This window comes from Coffea eugenioides, chromosome 4 (genome assembly GCF_003713205.1).
Source record: "Coffea eugenioides isolate CCC68of chromosome 4, Ceug_1.0, whole genome shotgun sequence".
Classification (NCBI taxonomy): domain Eukaryota; kingdom Viridiplantae; phylum Streptophyta; class Magnoliopsida; order Gentianales; family Rubiaceae; genus Coffea; species Coffea eugenioides.
In genome coordinates, this window is record NC_040038.1 from 4884839 (window position 1) to 4902979 (window position 18141).

At 37.0% G+C, this 18141-nt stretch overlaps 3 protein-coding genes across 6 annotated transcripts; 1 reads left to right on the plus strand and 2 right to left on the minus strand.

Annotated features, from left to right (window-relative positions):
* The first annotated feature begins 1019 nt into the window (after positions 1-1019).
* Positions 1020-3690, plus strand: LOC113768354 (surfeit locus protein 1). Its single transcript, XM_027312680.1, has 6 exons — positions 1020-1334; positions 1541-1641; positions 1872-2110; positions 2397-2562; positions 2661-2944; positions 3346-3690. Exons 1-6 carry the CDS (start codon positions 1169-1171, stop codon positions 3413-3415), a joined length of 1026 nt encoding a protein of 341 aa, XP_027168481.1. The 5' UTR covers positions 1020-1168; the 3' UTR covers positions 3416-3690.
* A 118-nt stretch (positions 3691-3808) lies between these two features.
* Positions 3809-12899, minus strand: LOC113768720. 4 transcript variants are annotated; one of them, XM_027313175.1, is made up of 12 exons: positions 12289-12899; positions 10266-10523; positions 8776-9018; positions 8528-8677; positions 7138-8399; positions 6268-6335; positions 6067-6148; positions 5863-5985; positions 5631-5737; positions 5051-5208; positions 4819-4863; positions 3809-4375 (listed from the first exon to the last, which is right to left on the minus strand). In XM_027313175.1, the coding sequence occupies exons 1-12, from the start codon at positions 12727-12729 to the stop codon at positions 4148-4150; spliced, it is 3165 nt and encodes a 1054-aa protein (XP_027168976.1). In that variant the 5' UTR covers positions 12730-12899; the 3' UTR covers positions 3809-4147. The 4 variants fall into 4 exon arrangements, with proteins under 4 accessions (XP_027168976.1, XP_027168975.1, XP_027168977.1 ...); XM_027313174.1 differs by having other exon boundaries at positions 7138-8414; XM_027313176.1 differs by lacking the exon at positions 4819-4863 and having other exon boundaries at positions 7138-8414.
* A 2052-nt stretch (positions 12900-14951) lies between these two features.
* Positions 14952-17680, minus strand: LOC113767813. The gene is made up of 5 exons (XM_027312016.1): positions 17475-17680; positions 16702-16862; positions 15918-16004; positions 15640-15798; positions 14952-15252 (listed from the first exon to the last, which is right to left on the minus strand). The coding sequence occupies exons 1-5, from the start codon at positions 17602-17604 to the stop codon at positions 15154-15156; spliced, it is 636 nt and encodes a 211-aa protein (XP_027167817.1). The 5' UTR covers positions 17605-17680; the 3' UTR covers positions 14952-15153.
* Positions 17681-18141: the final 461 nt, after the last annotated feature.

Consider the following 18141-nt stretch of genomic DNA (forward strand, 5'->3'; position numbering starts at 1 on the left):
TTTGGAAGACTTTGGCTGGCACATTAGTTCTAACGGCTTTTACATTTGGAATATTTAATTAGGAATATTATAATTAGGAATATTTATTTAATAGATATAATATAATTCAAAATACCCCATGTGATAAAAGAACACCCAAATAGTCTACAACTATTTACATTTGACCAAAGAAATATAAAAGGAATAATTTTAAATGGACAAAAATAACCCTAAATAGTTAGCAACTATTTAAAAAGCTAGTTTTCATAAAAGGATTCAATTGACCTTTCTCACCAATTAAAAACCAAACAAAAGAATCAAATGAAAATAATTCAACTATTTTTACCAATTAGCCCCTAAATAGTGAGGAACTATTAGGCCTTTGAACTTCAATACCAAGGCTCAAATAGACATTTCTCTCTCTTTAATGTCCAAAATAAAGAAATGAAATTTGTTTCCTCAAATGAGACCTTGACACTTGGCATCAATGGAGAACTTGAGTTGTTCTCTTATCTAGTTGGTAGATATGGGATTGCAGTAGAGCCCTAATCTTCGGAATATGGGCCTTCTTGGATTGGATCTTATTTCGGGCTGCATGACAATTATTCTATTGCTGATCTATGGGCCATTACATCTTGAGCAGAGCAGACAACCACTGGTGAATGAAAATGCAAGTTCCGTTTGAACCCAAAAAAAAATAAAAAATAAAAATGATGCGATGAATTTTCTCATCCATCATTTGAAGAAATAAAAAAAAAAGGACGAAAAGAAAGATCCGTGTACTTATAAAAAAAAATAGCACTAAACATGGCTTGGGAATTTTTTTTTTAAATGATAATAATTATATAATATATTCTATCTTAGACTAGAGGAGAGAGGAAACCTAAAAAAGCTTGTATTAATAACTAGAAAATATATAAATCCTACTAAAACAAAAGTGTTTTGACACTGCCTTAAATTTTTTTGGTAGCCACTGAGCTTGTTACATGACCGGGGAATCAAAACTCAAATTTGCCCAATTCTGAGCTGCAAAAGGCATAAAAGGCTAAAACCCTTCCAAATAGTAAACCCATTGGCCTTTTTTCTTCTTCTTCTTCTTCCTCTTGGAAGTTCATTTGATTTGGCTAAACCCCTTATCCAGCTCCCCTCCCCAGTATCATACGCTGTCGATTCAGATGTCAGCAGCAACATGGCGGCAGCTTCCATCTCCAAAACTCTAGCAAGAACTCTCCGCCAAGGTGTTTCCAGGAGTCCCACCACCCTTCCATCGCAATGGGTTCGGGCCCCACTTCCTCCGCTTTCCTCCTTCTCCACCTCAGCCCCCTCCATCTCCTCTCCCACTACTCCACCTCCAGGTGTGTGTAAATTGATGTCCTTTTCTAATTTTCCTCAAGAAATTGTACCTTTTTTTTTTTAAATAAAAAAATGCGTGCTTGTGGCACTTCTTTATTCCGGATGATTGAAGACAGAATGCACTATTTATCTACATTTTCTCTGAGTTCCTTTTGGATATGGAAGAAGGATCCGTAGTTTTTAATTTATTACTAATTTTACTCGTCAGAGCAAGAGAGGAGGTCGGCGTGGTCAAAGCTGTTGCTTTTCATACCAGGAGCTATCACTTTTGGCCTCGGCACTTGGCAAATCTTCAGAAGACAAGAAAAGGTACTGCTTTTATGTGCTATTATACTCCATGAGGAGAAATTATCCCAGTTTAATTAATTCACGTAGCTCTTAAAGAGTTTTCATTTCCCTTTCCTTGGTGTCTAACATATACTAGTAGTACATTTGTAACAATTCAGATATAAGACTGTTGTTTGGTTTTTGGTTTGTTTACGAAGTTATATAGGATTGAAAAATAAGTTTTGTTCTTGAGGGCTCTGTTGTATGTACAGATTAAAATGCTGGAATATAGGCAGAATAGGCTAGGAGTGGAGCCACTTAAGTGCGACAAGGTTGCACCTTCAAGTGAAACTTTGGTTTCTTTGGAGTTCAGGAGGGTACAATGTAAAGGAGTTTTCGACGAGAAGAGGTCAATTTATATTGGCCCGCGTTCCAGAAGTATTTCAGGAGTTACTGAAAATGGATACTATCTCATCACTCCTCTCTTGCCTATCCCTGGGAACCCTGAGAGGTAAGAATTGCTAAAGACTTTTAGTTCTGCAGGCGGTTGTGTTTTGCATAGACAGAGTTACAGCATTGGTTGCTTTTATTCTACTTTTGTAGAATTTGTTTAGCAGTAGTCTTAGATTTAGCGTAAATTTTATGTGTGAACATTAATCATGTGTCCTTCCAATAAAAATAAGTATCTTTCTTTTGTATTAATTGATGATTATGTCTTAATGATGGCTCTGGGGTGCTTCTTGATGTTCAGAAAGTACATCTGTTTCATCCATATCATAGTTTAATTTTTCCTTCAGTTTGCAGTCCCCTATTCTTGTCAACAGAGGATGGGTCCCACGTGCTTGGAGGGACAAGTCATTAGAGGCTCCTGCAGATGATAGACAGACTTCAGATGCTCCATCCTCCTCTACTCGAGAGAACACAAAAGGTTCATGGTGGCCGTTTGCATCAAAAAAGGCAGAGGTTGTTGAGCTTGTTTCCTCTAGTTTTACGATGACTTTGACTGATGATGACTAATGACTAGCATATGAAGCTATATGATGGTATTTTGAAGTTGACAGGATAAAGTTCCAACTATTTCCCCAGTTGAAGTAACTGGAGTCATTCGAGGCAGTGAAAAGCCTAGCATATTTGTTCCAGCAAATGATCCTAGTTCCTCTCAGTGGTTTTATGTCGATATACCTGCAATTGCTCGTGCTTGTGGTCTTCCTGATAACACACTGTACATTGAAGAAATCAATGAAAACATCGACCCAAGCAAACCATACCCTGTTCCAAGGGACATTGCTACATTAATACGTAGTTCAGTCATGCCTCAAGACCACCTAAACTATACAATTACATGGTATTTTGAGCTCCTTTCTTATTTCTATATGCATTAGCTTCATTTTCCCCAATGATTAGTTTCTACAGTGTTCAATCATATTTTCTGATGCATCCTGGTGGTTTTCATTTCCATTCTGGCTATTATTGAGCGTCACTACCCCTTTTTTCCTATGTTTGTTTTTGTTTTTTTTTGGGGGGGGGAGGGGTGGGGTGTGGGTGTGGGTGTGTGTGTGTTTGGGGGAAGAGATTGTTGAACTATGAGAAAGCATATGTTGTGCTGGATTATTTGTCTGTTTGCGATGCTAATCTCCTCATATATCTTCTTGAATATGCACCCAGGCTAGATGGATATCAACTTGTTTTAAATTTTCAGATTTTGAAGCCTTTGATGCTTCTGACATGTAATTTTGTCTTGTGAAGGTATTCCCTTTCAGCTGCTGTGACATTTATGGCTTTTAAGAGGCTTAAACCGAAGAGAAGCCGGAGATAGATGATTTCTTTGTTATAATTGGAAGATTCGGATTATGCTTCATTTCTATTTGATACTGCAAGAAACTAGTGTACGGAAATAATCTAGTGCAGCTCCTCGTCCGACTTGCCAATTGGGTATTAGATTAGCACTAGAGTTTACTTTCTTTGCCTTCCCAGGTGAGAAGTTGCTTCTGACGAAGTTGTTAGTAGCAAAGCTTTTTATTATTATTTTTTCCGAGGATCGGGTAATGTTGAGAAACCCGTTGTGCTCCCCCCTGGTAATGACATCAGTAATCATCCATGATATTCTTTATAAGTTTTTTTTTTTTTTGATAATATATTCTTTATAAGTTATTGTATATCAAAAGTTTTGATGACTGGAAGTAGTTAAATAAAAATACACACGTCAATGTGCCCTACAAAGCTGTGCAGATGTCTCTGCCCAGTCAAATAGTTCACATTAATTCAATAACTGATCTCACAAAATTTACAACCACCAGCTTTTTACATCTGGAGCCAGCCAAGCTACCATGAATTATACAGGGGAAATATGCACATCCAGATTCAAAAGAGAGAATTTGGATTCGACTATGTACATTCATTTACACTCAGTAAGGGCATGCACCAAGCTAGGGATGCCATGACGGAAGAAGAAAGAAAATGGAATGGGAACTATGAAACAGTACCAGACCGAAAGAATGAGAAGAATTTGATTATGATATACAAAGTAAGGATCTGTTTCCCTCTTTGATCATGATATCCAGCGTACACACAGAGGTGATGTGGTCAATTCGGCATGAATTGCCCTTAAGAGTGCCACGAACTTGAATAAACTTTCTTCAGAGAACCATTTGAACTTCCACGTGAAAGGACCTGAAGATGGCTTTCCCTTAGTAAGAGTTGCATGCCCTGCATCCTGTTTATCTAAAGCACATTGTAAAGCCAAGGTCATGCACTCTCTGTCCTTGTTATCAATCACCTACAAATGATGAAACAACAACAAATTAACATATCTTAGCCCTGTTTAACCATGCATGTCTGTATGTCGCAACAAATTGACTGAATCGCCGCTACTGCAAAGGAAAAATCATACGTGAAATGTAGGTAAGCAAAACCTAGAACTGACTTCAATCCCTTTCCATTTGTTCTATTAAATGGAGTGACTGACGCTGCTTGCTTTTCGTTGTGCTATAGGATACGTAAAACTTCAAAAAAAAAAAAAAAAAAAAACTCGGCCATTCCAGGCTTATTCAGATTTTCTATCCATCTTCCACAAACTAAATGTATGTCCTCAATTGAACAACTTGATCAACAACACTAACTGGACACTGAAAATCATTTAACAAGTTCCCACCAAACAAGCATGGCCTAAACCACCTCTATGTAGAATTTATATATTTGGGCTTGTTATAGTGTCTATACCTGAAATTTAAAGCGAACTACTTGAACACAATGGTTCATAAGATGCTGCATATATTATGAGAAAAAAAAAGAGTTAATGATAGACATCCTAGATAAAGTGGCAGATCACCATAGGCAAGATGATAAATTTAACAGAATTTGTTAATCACACTGCTAATCATACTTGGAAGGTAAGCAAAGATACAGATGAATGACCATAAGAAGACTTTTTTCAGTAAACAAAAAGATTTACCATCTCAGATATGTTGATGATAGAACAAGATGCATCCAGAATGAAATAGGATGAGGAAGATTTTCCCTCTGGGAGGGTGCCAAACTGTTTCAGATCTTCAATACACACAAGTAGCTGCCACTTGAGCACAAATAGAGATCTTGAAAGCCAGAGACCCTCTGTAATTTTCAAAGAATACAGAAATTATCATTCTTAAAAAAAAAATGCAGTAACCTTACTTGCCCATAGCAAATGTTGAATGGTAGTTTTATCTAGATTGTAGCCAAGTCCAATCCACTTAAAGGTAGGAATTAGGGGAGGGAATCCATTACACATAGAGTCTCCAGTGAAACATTCACCAGGCTGCGGTGGAACAAAGGAATCCACAACAGTAGGTAAAAACAGCCAATTTTCAGTGAATGGTATTGGCAATTTTCAATTGCTTAATAGAAGTTTAATTTTTTGCAGTATCTTCTGTATCACTTCAATAATTCAAAAAAAATTTCAATAAACAAGAAAACAAATCACCGATATGATAATCTCATAGCCATTGTTTTACTCAAATAGAAAAATGAATATAAACAAGAACTGTAGCACATACCTTCTAAATTGCTGCTCCAAAACATCACCATTGAGTACTGAAAAATGCTCATGGTTGCACTTCCATATATATGCCTCTCGAAGATATTAACTTGAACCTGCTCCAAACTGCCATTTAAGTTCTAAATTCAGCACCAGAGTAAAGATATTATAACTGCACAGATAAACAGAATCTTCAAATTTATTTAACATAACAATTAGCCTCAGCTTTTAGGCAAGGATTCAGAAATCACCTCGTGAGTGGGCAGTTATCCTGCAATACAGATGAATCAAAGGAATCCAATAGAGCTAGCAATTTTCTGGATTTCTCTACACTCATGGTAATGAACAAATATGATTTGTCTTTGCAGCATACCCTATAAACACAAGTAAATGTCGCAACCTTTAGAAAAGTTCAAAAAGCTTGCATGCAAGAGGTTACAGTTGAACTCACCAACCTTACGACCTGAAGTCCCAAACCAACATAAACCTCTCTCACATCTCCAATTTCATGACAACCAATAAGCTTTAAACAGGTTACTGGAAAGTCAAAAGATTAAGCTACATGTTAAGTATTTCAGTATCATTGATGCATCATATTATCAAAAGGATACAAATGTAAACCTAATGCAAACAGTTCATACCACAACAAAGCTAACCTGACCCATCAGATTCACCACCGAGTAGTACATAAAATTTGTTCACGCCACTCAGTATGGCTACTTCACTGCATTAGGAAAACATGTAACTTAAACAAGATCAAAAGAAGCCTCAAATACTAGATAATGTTGCTCTTTAGCATTACATCAAACACTTTCTGAAAAAGTGATAAAAGTACAGTCAATTTCCAGAACATGTTTAAAGGTAGGTAGAACTAATAAGAAGCATGAAATTGGAATGAGTACATCCCACAAGAAGTAGAGCCAACAGACAAAAAGACACACATACAACCACTGAAGCAATAAATGAGTTTGCATGTATATATACGACATCCAAGAAAGGTCATCAAGATGTCAAAATTAGAAAATAGTGTGGCACAATCAGAAAGTGTGCTAGAGGACTACAATTTAACAAAAAAAAAGATATTCGATGTTTACATTTCAGATCTCATATTTGGAGTTTCCAGGGTTACAATATTATTGCTTCTAGCTTAAATTTAGCAAGAACTCTGATTATGTCACACTTTAAGCTTAACCAGGACCTATCAATTGGTAAAATACAATTATCAGTTTAGTAAAATCAATATAAGCACTGCATTTGAAAGAAGCAGTTAATACATCTTCACAATAGAAGAGTGTAGATTTTGTGGAAAAGCAAGCTAATTATCTGTGTCCCATGATTAAGCATCAACGTTCAAGGGTCACATGACAAAAGCAGAGGAAAAGTTGAATAAAATGCTTCACTCACCAAAATTTAGCATTTCCAGACAAAGAGCACTACAGAGACAATATCAGGCATAAGAACAGAAGCATCATACAACTGTAAACTTTTCTAAGATGAAATTCGATGTAGAGAAGAAATTAAATTACCTTTCCACCAACTCAGATTTCTCCTGAAGCAAGCATCTGCAACGTACAAATTGTCTACAAGATTCAGGAGCTCCAAAATTCGCATTATTTGAGTTCAAAATGGTCATAATCATATCATCTGACTCCATAGATAAGGATTCTTTCCCAGATATATATCTATGATGTTCATGTCTTGTTTCAACTTTATAAATGTCCAAATCTCCATTTGACTTGTGAACTGGCCCTGGTTCTATATCAACATTATCCTCCTCTGCTAATGAAACGACTCTTCTTTTCGATTTCTTTTTTCGCAACTTCTCCTCCTGCCAATCAGCCTCATTCTCAACACCAGGAATCCCTCTAGTACCTATATCTAATTCATGCAAACCATTTTGCTCTGATGCAGAAGCTCGGTTCTCTCCCTCATGGTGCACATCATCCGAGCAAAGTGCAGTTGAGCAATCATCCAAACCCATTCCTGAGAAATTACCAATCAGTGATCGATCAACCTGAGGTATCCAGGAACCAAATTCAGCAGAATCCTCCTCGCTACTAGTATCACTATCAGTGGACGCAACTGAAAGGGACTCAGCAGATAACTGTAGAAATTCTTCTTCCAAGTTCTGACGTCGATGCAAAATATCCTGTTGGTAGTGAGGAGGTGAACCCGGTGCAATTGAAGATGAATTGGATTCAACCATATTATCAATTGCAGACATGCTGCCTTGATTTTTTAAAGATTTTGGATGCTCCTTATCCATGGGAAAACTTCTGATAACAGGAACAGAATCACCACCAGATTGTCCTGTGAAAACTGTTGAAGCTACTTCACCAATTCGATCAAGTGAGCTTTGGGTATTCCAACCCAAAGATGCATCAGCAAAGGAGTTATCGGATTCCAATATATTTGTACTACTATCATCTCCAGAAGCTTGAAAAGAGTCAGTTACATATCTTGAGCTCTCACCAGGATATCTATGTCTAGTATTGCCTTTCACATACACTTCTTCATTGACACCGTTATTAGTCCCTGTGCATTTTCTATCATCAAAACTTTGAGTAACAGGAGACATCCATTCTTTGAATTCCTGAAACCATAGAGCAGACCGTTCTTTTTTCATAATTTCAATCCTGTTCATCAGATCAGCTATTTCTTCCTCATCCGAATTGGCATCCTCCTTTTTGCTTTGATTTTCACTATCACCCAAAGCTGAATCTTGGTCAGAGCACACACATGTGCTCTGATCTTCACTCTCAATGCTAGCAAGACGAGATGTCCTCTTCTGCAACACATATCTCTTGCATAAATTGGCATGCAAAGAAAAGATGTCAAACTAGGAAGGCACTGAAAAATGAACTGACTACATGGATACAAGGATAAATGACAGCCTAAAGAAAAGAGATTACCTACCCTTTTTGTGTTTATAGTTCCATCCAATTCACCGTCATCTTTTGCTGGTGAGTAAAATCCAAAGCTAGCAGGTTGCTTCTGTCTACCAGCAACAATAATTTGCCGTTTCCAATACTCTCTTGTGGAGATTTTCTTTTCATCCAGTTTCAGCTGAGCCATGAGAAAATTCATAATCACATATTATTTATGTAGGCAACTAAAAGAACAAATTGCCACAAAAGAGAGACTCTAAATATGGTCGAACTTACACTATTAGGGAAAGGAAAATAGCTGAAAACTTGAGGTCGATACCATCTTGCAAAACAGAGAGGATTCCCTTCCAACAACAAGCTTTGAAGCGATGGAAGGCCAGACAGAATCTCTATCTCTGAGAAATTGGAAATCATGTTGTAGGAGACATCAAGACCCTCAAGTGACTTCAAGTTCTGGATTCCACGCAAAGTAGTAAGAGCATTGTTCCTCAAGACAAGCTTAACAATTTGACACAACACCTGCAAAACTGATGAACTTAGTGGGCAGATCCTGAACAAATTCTCAAATAACTATATAGGGGATCAAGATACTGATGCAATCTTCTATCAGTCAGATTGTTCTTTCATCTTTTCCACAACTATACTACCTAGTTATGCTATCAAGAAAAAACAACTAACAGAATTATTCTGGACTAATTTGATGCCATCATAAATGTAATAACAGGGTATTTTACATCTCACTTTTCCTCCTTTTTGGTAGAAAGATCTCAATTTCACACCTTCCCTTGACTAGAAACAGATACTTTATTTATAAAAAAACACATTTTCATATGCTTCAATTGAACCATATAGGTATTTTGATGCAGCTAAAAGCTTTGCAAAACAACTTAGATCAATATGGAGCATTGAGTGTAGACTTCTATAGAATCATTCAATTGCGGAAGTCCACACATCTCCAGTTTAAAAGGAAAAAACTTCAAGATTGGGTGTTCAAGTAGATTAGTGGCACATAAATCTCTTAGACTTCGTAATTGATCTTAGCTAATTCTCTTCTGCATGCAAACCATGGACTACAATGGACACCACCTTACAGGACTGAATGGTATTGACAAATACAACATAGTACCCTTCAGAAAAACAGGAGCACACTAACTCTTTTGAGACACACCATAGAGATTAATGCTAAAGAAGCATCAGCTTTCTAAATATATCGCTCTGTATGCTCACATATCAGGCAAATGAGCATCTGGAATTAGAATTGTTATGACCTCTATCCAAAATGACCCCCTTCTTCCCCAAAATAGATACTTTCATAGAACTAAACTCCTAATAAAGTTTAAATTCACCACTGTGTTTAGCTGCTCATTACTCTCATATAGCTATCCCATACAGGAGTGAACCCCCAGAAGCTCTTCTTTCTCTACCCCGTTCCTTGTTGAGCTATAGATTATCCAACTCAAGTAAAGTTAACCCCTCACATATACCATTGCTAATGTAAAGCTTATTAGTATGTCCATAAAAGTTTTTGTGAACAAGTACATTGAAATCAAAGTTGGCATTCTGATCCACTAGGTCTCAAAGAAGGGCAACATACAGTGATTGGCAAATGTAGCTACAGTAAATTTAAAAGACGCATACCACCTAAAACAGGAATTATGCAGCACATCTTCATCAACCCCCCTCCCCTCCCTGCTGCTCGAAAAGGAAAGGAAGCAAGCAGAAGAAGACTAGAGGAAGAAACAACAATCAACTTCAGCTGAATTTACCTCACTAAATGACGCAATACTTCTCAGATGATTGAAACCAAGGTCCAGATGCTTTAATTTAGTGCACTTCCGTAGATTGTCCACCTTGGAAAATTTATTTCTACTTAAATCAAGGGTGTCAATAGCAGGAAGAAGCTGCAAAGACTCATCCATGAGAAGTAAGCCATTACAAGCACACGAAACAAATGACAAGCGGTTCCACTGTGGAGAATTCTTAATTTCTGCAATTCTACTAGCAAATACGTGGCGTAATGCATCCTGAACCAATTGCAAAGAAGGAGAAAATTTTCAATTTTACAGAAATCAACAAGAAACAGAGAAAGTTATGCACAAATAGGAAGAACCAGAAGATGAACCTCTTTCTAAAACTCAAGAACAGAAAAAAGATTAAAGTAAAAACATAACATCACATACAGGAACTGTATAACCATATAAAATAGATGCTGCTAAGGAAATATTTTGAATTTCTTGCCTTCTTTATCAAACTTCTGAATAATTTCAGATTATTTCAAAATTTTACAAGTCTTGCACTATATGCACTACCTTTGCCCCACAATTGGCATAGAGGTTTCTTTGCCCTCTTTATTTTTCTTCTCTTACCTTTTTTTTTTATTTGCTTCCTTTATTTCCTTTTTGTTTTGACTCTCCTAAGCGATGCCCAAATCACTTCAAAGCTACGGAATCCCAATCTCCAAGCTTCCATCTTGAACCTGTCAATTTTTCGACAGAGACAATTCCCAACATGCAAAGACCGAAACTTCCAATTTCTTATGCAATAATTGTCTATTAACTCTCTCCTTTAAGAGTTAATCTGCAAAACGCTAGAATTACATCTTTCACTTCTGGCTCTAGATAACTAATCTAATTTTTTACCCACTCGTAAATTTGGGGAAAAAATGTTTTGATGGATTTAAGATAAAAGTAACCATTGTAGCTCCAAACAATTTGCGAACTTTGTCACTATGTACATGGTTGGTGACCAGCAGTTCAAGACAGCATACAACATGCTTGTTAGTTTTAAGTGTAAAAAAAATCAAGACATGTTTCCAGATACATACTAATACTACAATCCATCTAGGAAATGCTGCTCAGCTCAGCTTCGCTTCTAATTTTTTCGAAAATTGAGGCAAATGTAGACCTCGCACCCAACAATAGTTAAGTGGGGTCTTTGTGCATAAAAACTCTTCCCTTGCTCTTTCTCTTCTGACCAATGTGTCCTTTTTAATATCAAATCGATGCATTCAGTTGCAACATCCAAGCTGAAGATAGCTAATAAGTATCACCTGCTTACCATGCAGCTTAATGATCAGGAAAGATGACTGACTGTACTGTTAGACAGTGCTCACCATTTTTGAAAGAACCAGCGAAGGATGATTTGTAGTCTAAAATGTATCTATTCAAGTAGCTCAACTATGTTTATATTGCAAAAATTATAGCTTCTGATTAGGCCATACATGAGCATCAGAGACATCTACAGAGCCTCATCTTTAGCACTGCTTAATGCATAACTACCATAATCATGTGCATAATACCGCAAATGATCACGCCAAAAACTGTTCGCATATCATGTAAAACTGAGATATTTTTCAAACTCCAATTCGGATGTAAATTCAGTTGCTCCTTTATTTCATTTGGTTGATTGAGATAATTTCCCACTGAAATCAATGATGGTTTCGATATTCTGCTCCTAAATTTTATATCTCCAACTTTCCAATTTTTTAGGCGCAGTAAAGTAAAAACTTTTCACAAGAGCTGGTTCCGGACTAGTAAACGCATATAAGCTCACAAATGGAAAAGGGGAGAAAAAAAAAAAGAACTAGAAGCATCAAGAAATTTTCCACAAACGACATTCACTCCAGTTTATGAGTTAAATAGAATTCTAAACTGTCATTTCCTAAAGAAACCAACAGTACAGTAAAGCACATTCTAGATAAAAGAAAAAATATCCATTTGATAAAAAAAAAAAAAAAAAGAATCTCAACTGAAAGATCAAACTTTGGGTTAAGCGAAGGAAATTCCATACAGTTGAATTGTGGCAGATTAATTTCTCCAAAGTATGCCTCAATTCTAACAACCCTCTTGCGGCGGACGTAGACAAATCACACCCACGAAGCTCCAGAACCTTCAATCTCCCAAACGGCAACAACGACAAAGGAGTAGGGTCCCTACCAGGAGGGGGAAGCACAGAAACCACCTTAAGCGACGGAAGAAGGCGGAGGATCCGGCGAAGCTGCTCGAGAGCGCGGTGGTCACCAAGGTCGGAAATGTAAGCTCGGAGATAGTCCACCGGAGCTCCGGAAAGCAAGCTCTCCAGCTCCGATAGCGCCTCAAGCCTCGATTGCACATACCGCAAACCAACCGGGTTCAATTTCAAAACCAAACTTCCTTCGATCAATGGCTCAGCGTTATTCTCCACGTATCGAACCAAGGATTCCAAGTATCTATCTCCAGTTACAATTGCCATCTTTTTCTTGAAAATAAATCTACAAAAAACAATAACAAACCAGATTTTCTAAATAAGCTAGGCTTTGCAGAGAAGAAAGTTGAAAGGGGGTTTGGGAGGAATGGAGATGGAAGGAGAAGAAATGGCCATTCTTGGATTGTCTGTGTGGTTAGTGTGTGTTGTGCGTGTTGTTTGGGGGGAGAAGTTTGTTTAATTATTGACGAATACAGGGACTAATGATTTGCTTAGCAACACCTGGAAATTAGAGGAGGGCCCACATGATAAATACGATGGCCTCTTCCCAGGTAGATTTGGTAACAGTAATCCAAGTTTAGGTGCAGTTGGATCTATATATTTTACTCGCTTCGTTGGGCTGTATCTTAATTTTGGTCCATGGCGCCACGTCGTAGGAGTCATATTCAAAGGACTTTGGACTTGGAATTTAAATTCAGGACTTAGGACTTAGGACTTAGGACTTAGAACTTAGTTAATTATATAGGTTTTTTTTTTTTTGTCATTACAGGAGTATTCCTTTTGATTAATCTTTCTGTGTCTATGCACCCAATCCTTAAGATACACAAGATGATAGAAGGGATCGAACCGCGACCACACGATGCCAGGATCTAACGAGGCTATCCTAGCACCAGCCGAGCCGATCGGGGACAGTTAATTATATAGTTAGCTCGCATGAATTTTAGGCTATTGTCGAAGAATACCATAATCAGTGAGAAAATTGATGAACCTCGAAATTCAAAATTGTCCATATTCGAATGATGTCAGATGTGTCAACCGTAGAGTCATTCTCATGTGTTTTGATTTGAGATAATAACAAAAAGTTCCCTCAAGTTTTGATGTGTTTTGCAGTTTACCCTCTAAGTAAATATTTAGTAAATCAAAAGGACAATGGCTTCCGAAAAAGATAATGAACAGACATAAATACACACAAGTTCATGTTGAACATAATACATATTTCTCTTTCTTTTGTGCAAAGTTTCGGATCTATCCATTTGAAATAATCGTATACATGACAATGCTAGATAAACTATTTTCGTATTTCAAATTATTTTTATACAAAGCACCAAAAAGATAATTAGACTATTGTAAAAATCAAACCTTATAATTTGAATATTCAAGAAATATCTGTTCAAGATTTTCTAGTGTTTAAAATCTTCACAAGAGTGCTATTTTATCACATTTTACAGGTTTCTTGGATTCGTTCTTCTATATGGTATGATAAACAATTAATATCTAGAAGACGAGTGAGGAAATGAATTTGAAGAAATTTAGGACATTTTTATTTTATAAGATGATGAACAACATAATAAAAAACTTTTGGGGTCACTTCTTTACCGAACATGGAGAGTACCACTTTTGTCAGAAAATTTTAATGGGGACTATTTTTGTCAATTGAAATATTTTAATGACCCATTTACTAAGGTGGACTCACAAAAGGGATAAAGTGAGAAAAATGAAATGTTAGAGGGTAAACTGCAAACACATCAAATTCGAGGGGACTTCTTGTGATTAATCTTTTTGATTTATTTGTTATGAAGTACACGTGACAATGCCAATACAGTCCAGAGGAACGACAAGAAAGGAGAAACAAACAATTATGAAGGAAGTTTCCCGGATTGGAAATGCGCATATCAAACTAATTATGTGGATTTTTCCTTTAATGGAATCTAAGAATTGTAAATAGCAGCAGATTCCATTGAAGGGGCTAAAAATTACTTCCAGGACTTTTTATCTTTTTGAGGAATCTTTTGTCACTTGGCCTGGGCCAACTGGCCAAGTCGAACGAAATTAAGAAGCCAACTTGGCATGCCTTTTTCAAGTCCTACAAACAATTGTAGTTTCAAGGCGTCTTTCCAGATCGGTCTTGGGGGATGAGTTTGGGTAGATAAGTCCCCTGGCGTCTTCAAAAGTTGCCGGCTTTTGAAGATTACTCGGAAATCTAGGTTTATTTGCCGAACTTCTTACTTTCGTAAGAAAATATCAGGAAGAAACATACCACTGAGGTCGTCTAGCTCGGGTTTGTGGGGGGTTGTTACTTCTTAGCAGCAACAGCCCATGGAGACTTGGCCCTTGTCGGGGTTTCAATCCCACATCGGTCTTGGGGGGTGGGTTTGGGTAGATAAGTCCCCTGGGCGTCTTCAAAAGTTGTCGGCTTTTGAAGATTGCTCGGGGATCTAAGTTTATTTGCCGAACTTCTTACTTTCGTAAGAAAATGTCAGGAAGGCGTATTTCCAGATCAACTACATTTTGCCACCAAGACAGCGTTACAATTTACGATCAACTTGCATAATTTTATCTCAAACAAGAAAATGATCCATATCTGTCTTCCCTTATTGGTCACTACATTTGATTATGTATCTCAATTGTACAAGAACACTTCTTATACAGGTGTATATGTACTTGAATCCTGAACAGATATAATAAAAACATTCAGGTACTTTGCTCGCCTTGAGTCGGTTGGCTTTTCTCTTCTTCGACCTGTTCCAGCAGTGCTTGTAACTCTGCTTCAGTTAAACTCTCCAGTCTTTTCTGTAAGACGAGATAGAAAAAGAACGAGAATGCAAAATTACCAAGCTTAGATGCAATCTACTGCGGCAAAAGCAATCCACAATCTTTGTGTGTAAAAGCTTGAGGTATCAGAGAGCCAAAAAATGCAAAACAAAATAGCGAATGTTAGTCACGACAAAACCTTCGTCATGTACGCCCAGCAAAGGACTAGTTAAACAGGTTAAAACCCTAAAAGAAACTTGAGGACAAGCAATAACAGTCCACAAGAATCACTTTAAATACGGTGAATATCAAGAATAGGCTACTACCATAAAATGCAATTGCTTTAATAAATAGGACCAACGAACTGATACAAGCAAGCTAGGAAAGAAAAGGAGAGCTTCCCAAAGTTAATGTCAAAAGACAAACCTCCATAACTTTGCTTTCATAATCTCGTAATTGTTGAGCATAGGTCATTTCCTTGTTCGAAACTCTGAAAATGTATGTTGAGATCCACCCTACTGTCAAACCCAAAACCAGGACTAACTGGACAACATTCCCAGCCTGCAAAGGATCAACTCCAAAGAACTGCAAATATGCGAATACCAGAATTAACGCTTGTAAGAACAAGGACTTGTTTCATAAAATTAATAATTACACGCTTGTCCTAAATCACCACTGTTTAGAAGGCACAATGCGGACAGTACCTCCAATCCACTTTTCAGGCCTATTCCAAAAAGAGTTACTCCAAGACCAATCAATAGAACATCCTTTCTTGTGTATCCAAAAGGGGTCTGCATTACAAAAGAAATAATAATGCTTACTATGGCTCAGGGTAAACAAGTCGTGTATGACATCAGCCACGCAATTAGCCAAGATGAGAAAGGAGACAATTGGCTACTCCATAAAGCTTTGTGTTCTGTCAATTTTCTTAGTTATGCATCTCAAAGGCTGTTAGCTAATGCATGCGCTGCATGAGCATGATAAGGTTTCTTTGCAAGTAAAATATCTTTCAACAAATTCATTTTTTCATAGAAAATTAAGCTAAAGAAAACCTTTTGGTGCTAAGACAGACGAGAACTTTCTTGGTTTCTGAAAGAAAGAAGTTCCCTTCCTGCTCTACAGAAATGCATATGACCAAAAGCATGATATTGCATCAGAGAAGCTTTTCAGGAAACTCTATGCCACATATCATTTTCCAGCTAATGGTATAGTATCTTGTGAGAGTCAAATCAGAAAATGTCATTTGAGGGTATCAGGATAAACTTAATTTCCATCCAGCATTCATGTACTGACTACCGAGTATTGCAGAATAAGTACATCTCATTACACGGAAACGTTTTAATATTGGTTCAAAGGTATCATTAAACATGACCAAATTTAGAATAATCATCTAAAACCTATACATTACAAATAGATTAAACAAGAAACTGATAAGATAGAATTGCCTCTAAGTGGAAGAATAGAGGTAATTGGACTTATTAAACATGCCTTGTCTTGGTTAGAGGAGTCATCACCACTACCATCACTGGAGTTTGAGGATATGTTGCTCCTGGGAATTGTAGTCACTTTCTTTGTCACGAAGCCATGCAATCCCCTTCTAATATAAGGCAAAGTTCCTTTTCTAAGAATTCCCTGTGAGATAACTCTATCTGAAAAAACAAGATCATATACTAAGGGAAAAAAGGGAAGAAAAAAAAAGAAGGAACAGCATACGATTGCATGATATGTTTCAGTTTATTGACCATTTACTAACAAAGAACTAAGAACAGTATGACAACTGAACTCCGTGAAGATTATTTTCTGAGCTACCAGTAGAAATTCTGTAGCTCATTTGAACATTGGCAGCACTTACGAGAATTCTGTACTCAATAAATTATTTTATAACAGTTGTTTTTTCCCTCTCTTTATAACAGATTTTAAATTATCCAAGCCTAAGTTCCCTAAATTAGTACGTACTTTATGGAAAGTCATAAGTCTACAGGAATAGCAACAATTATTTCACAACTTTCGTATCTAGATTTCACAGACTATTAATTTTCCCTTACCCTTTAGGCTGCATTGAACATTATTTGCAGAGTTTTCATGCTGAAAGCCTTCTCTTGTTTGCACTCATACATAATCGATTCACTAATAATCATCAAATAAACTAAAACAAACCCAGAAATTTAAATAATGATTTCAAAACCATATCAGATCATCGTCATAATTAGCGTTAAAAGAACATTTAATTGAAAAATAAAGGAAATTCGCCAACTACTGACCTCTAGAGAGGTAGGGTAAAGCTCCCGCCTTTGGCTCTGATAATGGAAAAGAAGACAAGCCCACCAAAGAAATCGCTCTACTTTTGCATAAAACGCTGTAACTTATGTCTGAACATGGTACGGATGCCATTTCTTTAAGGTTTTCTGCTGCTCGTTTTTGTTCCGGGCGGGCGAGTGCGAGTGGCTTCAAACCTTTCCTGTTAGACTGGCGACCGTTAACTTATCCTCTCGTAACCGAAAAATCTTGTTAGAACTGGGTCGGGTTCGGGCTAAATCCGGTACTGCAATTAACCCGACATTATGCATTACGGATCTCGGGCTGGCGGGGTGTCTCTGTCTTGCATCCTTCCTTCACATTTATTTTTCTGGAGGGCTTTTTTTTTGGGGGGGATAAAAGAAACAATTACAGTAGCATGAATCTGCAATAATGATAGAAAATACATTAAAATGAGGTGTAAGCTATCTTGACATAGTTCTAATTCATAAATTGACTACAATTTGATTTCAATTGTTTAAATTTCTTACAATTTAGGGATTAACGATAGATAGTTGAACCTATTATTGTGCAAATAGTTACAATACTTATCGATATGGTATGGCATTGACTTTTTTTTTATACATTATAAGGGCTGGTTGCTAAATATGTTATGAAACAAAAGTAATATGT

Coding starts and splice junctions, on each gene's coding strand:
- LOC113768354 (XM_027312680.1), top strand. CDS start 1,169: ATGGCGGCAGCTTCCATCTCCAAAACTCTAGCAAGAACTCTCCGCCAA. Junction 1,642..1,871: donor TCTTCAGAAGACAAGAAAAG/GTACTGCTTTTA, acceptor TTGTATGTACAG/ATTAAAATGCTGGAATATAG. Junction 2,563..2,660: donor TTGCATCAAAAAAGGCAGAG/GTTGTTGAGCTT, acceptor TGAAGTTGACAG/GATAAAGTTCCAACTATTTC.
- LOC113768720 (XM_027313174.1), bottom strand. CDS start 12,729: ATGGCAATTGTAACTGGAGATAGATACTTGGAATCCTTGGTTCGATAC. Junction 6,149..6,267: donor TGGTGAATCTGATGGGTCAG/GTTAGCTTTGTT, acceptor TTGACTTTCCAG/TAACCTGTTTAAAGCTTATT. Junction 5,209..5,630: donor TTGGAGCAGCAATTTAGAAG/GTATGTGCTACA, acceptor TGAAAATTACAG/AGGGTCTCTGGCTTTCAAGA.
- LOC113767813 (XM_027312016.1), bottom strand. CDS start 17,604: ATGGCATCCGTACCATGTTCAGACATAAGTTACAGCGTTTTATGCAAA. Junction 16,863..17,474: donor TTTACCCTACCTCTCTAGAG/GTCAGTAGTTGG, acceptor TTGTTTTTTCAG/ATAGAGTTATCTCACAGGGA. Junction 15,253..15,639: donor ATGAAAGCAAAGTTATGGAG/GTTTGTCTTTTG, acceptor CTCGTCTTACAG/AAAAGACTGGAGAGTTTAAC.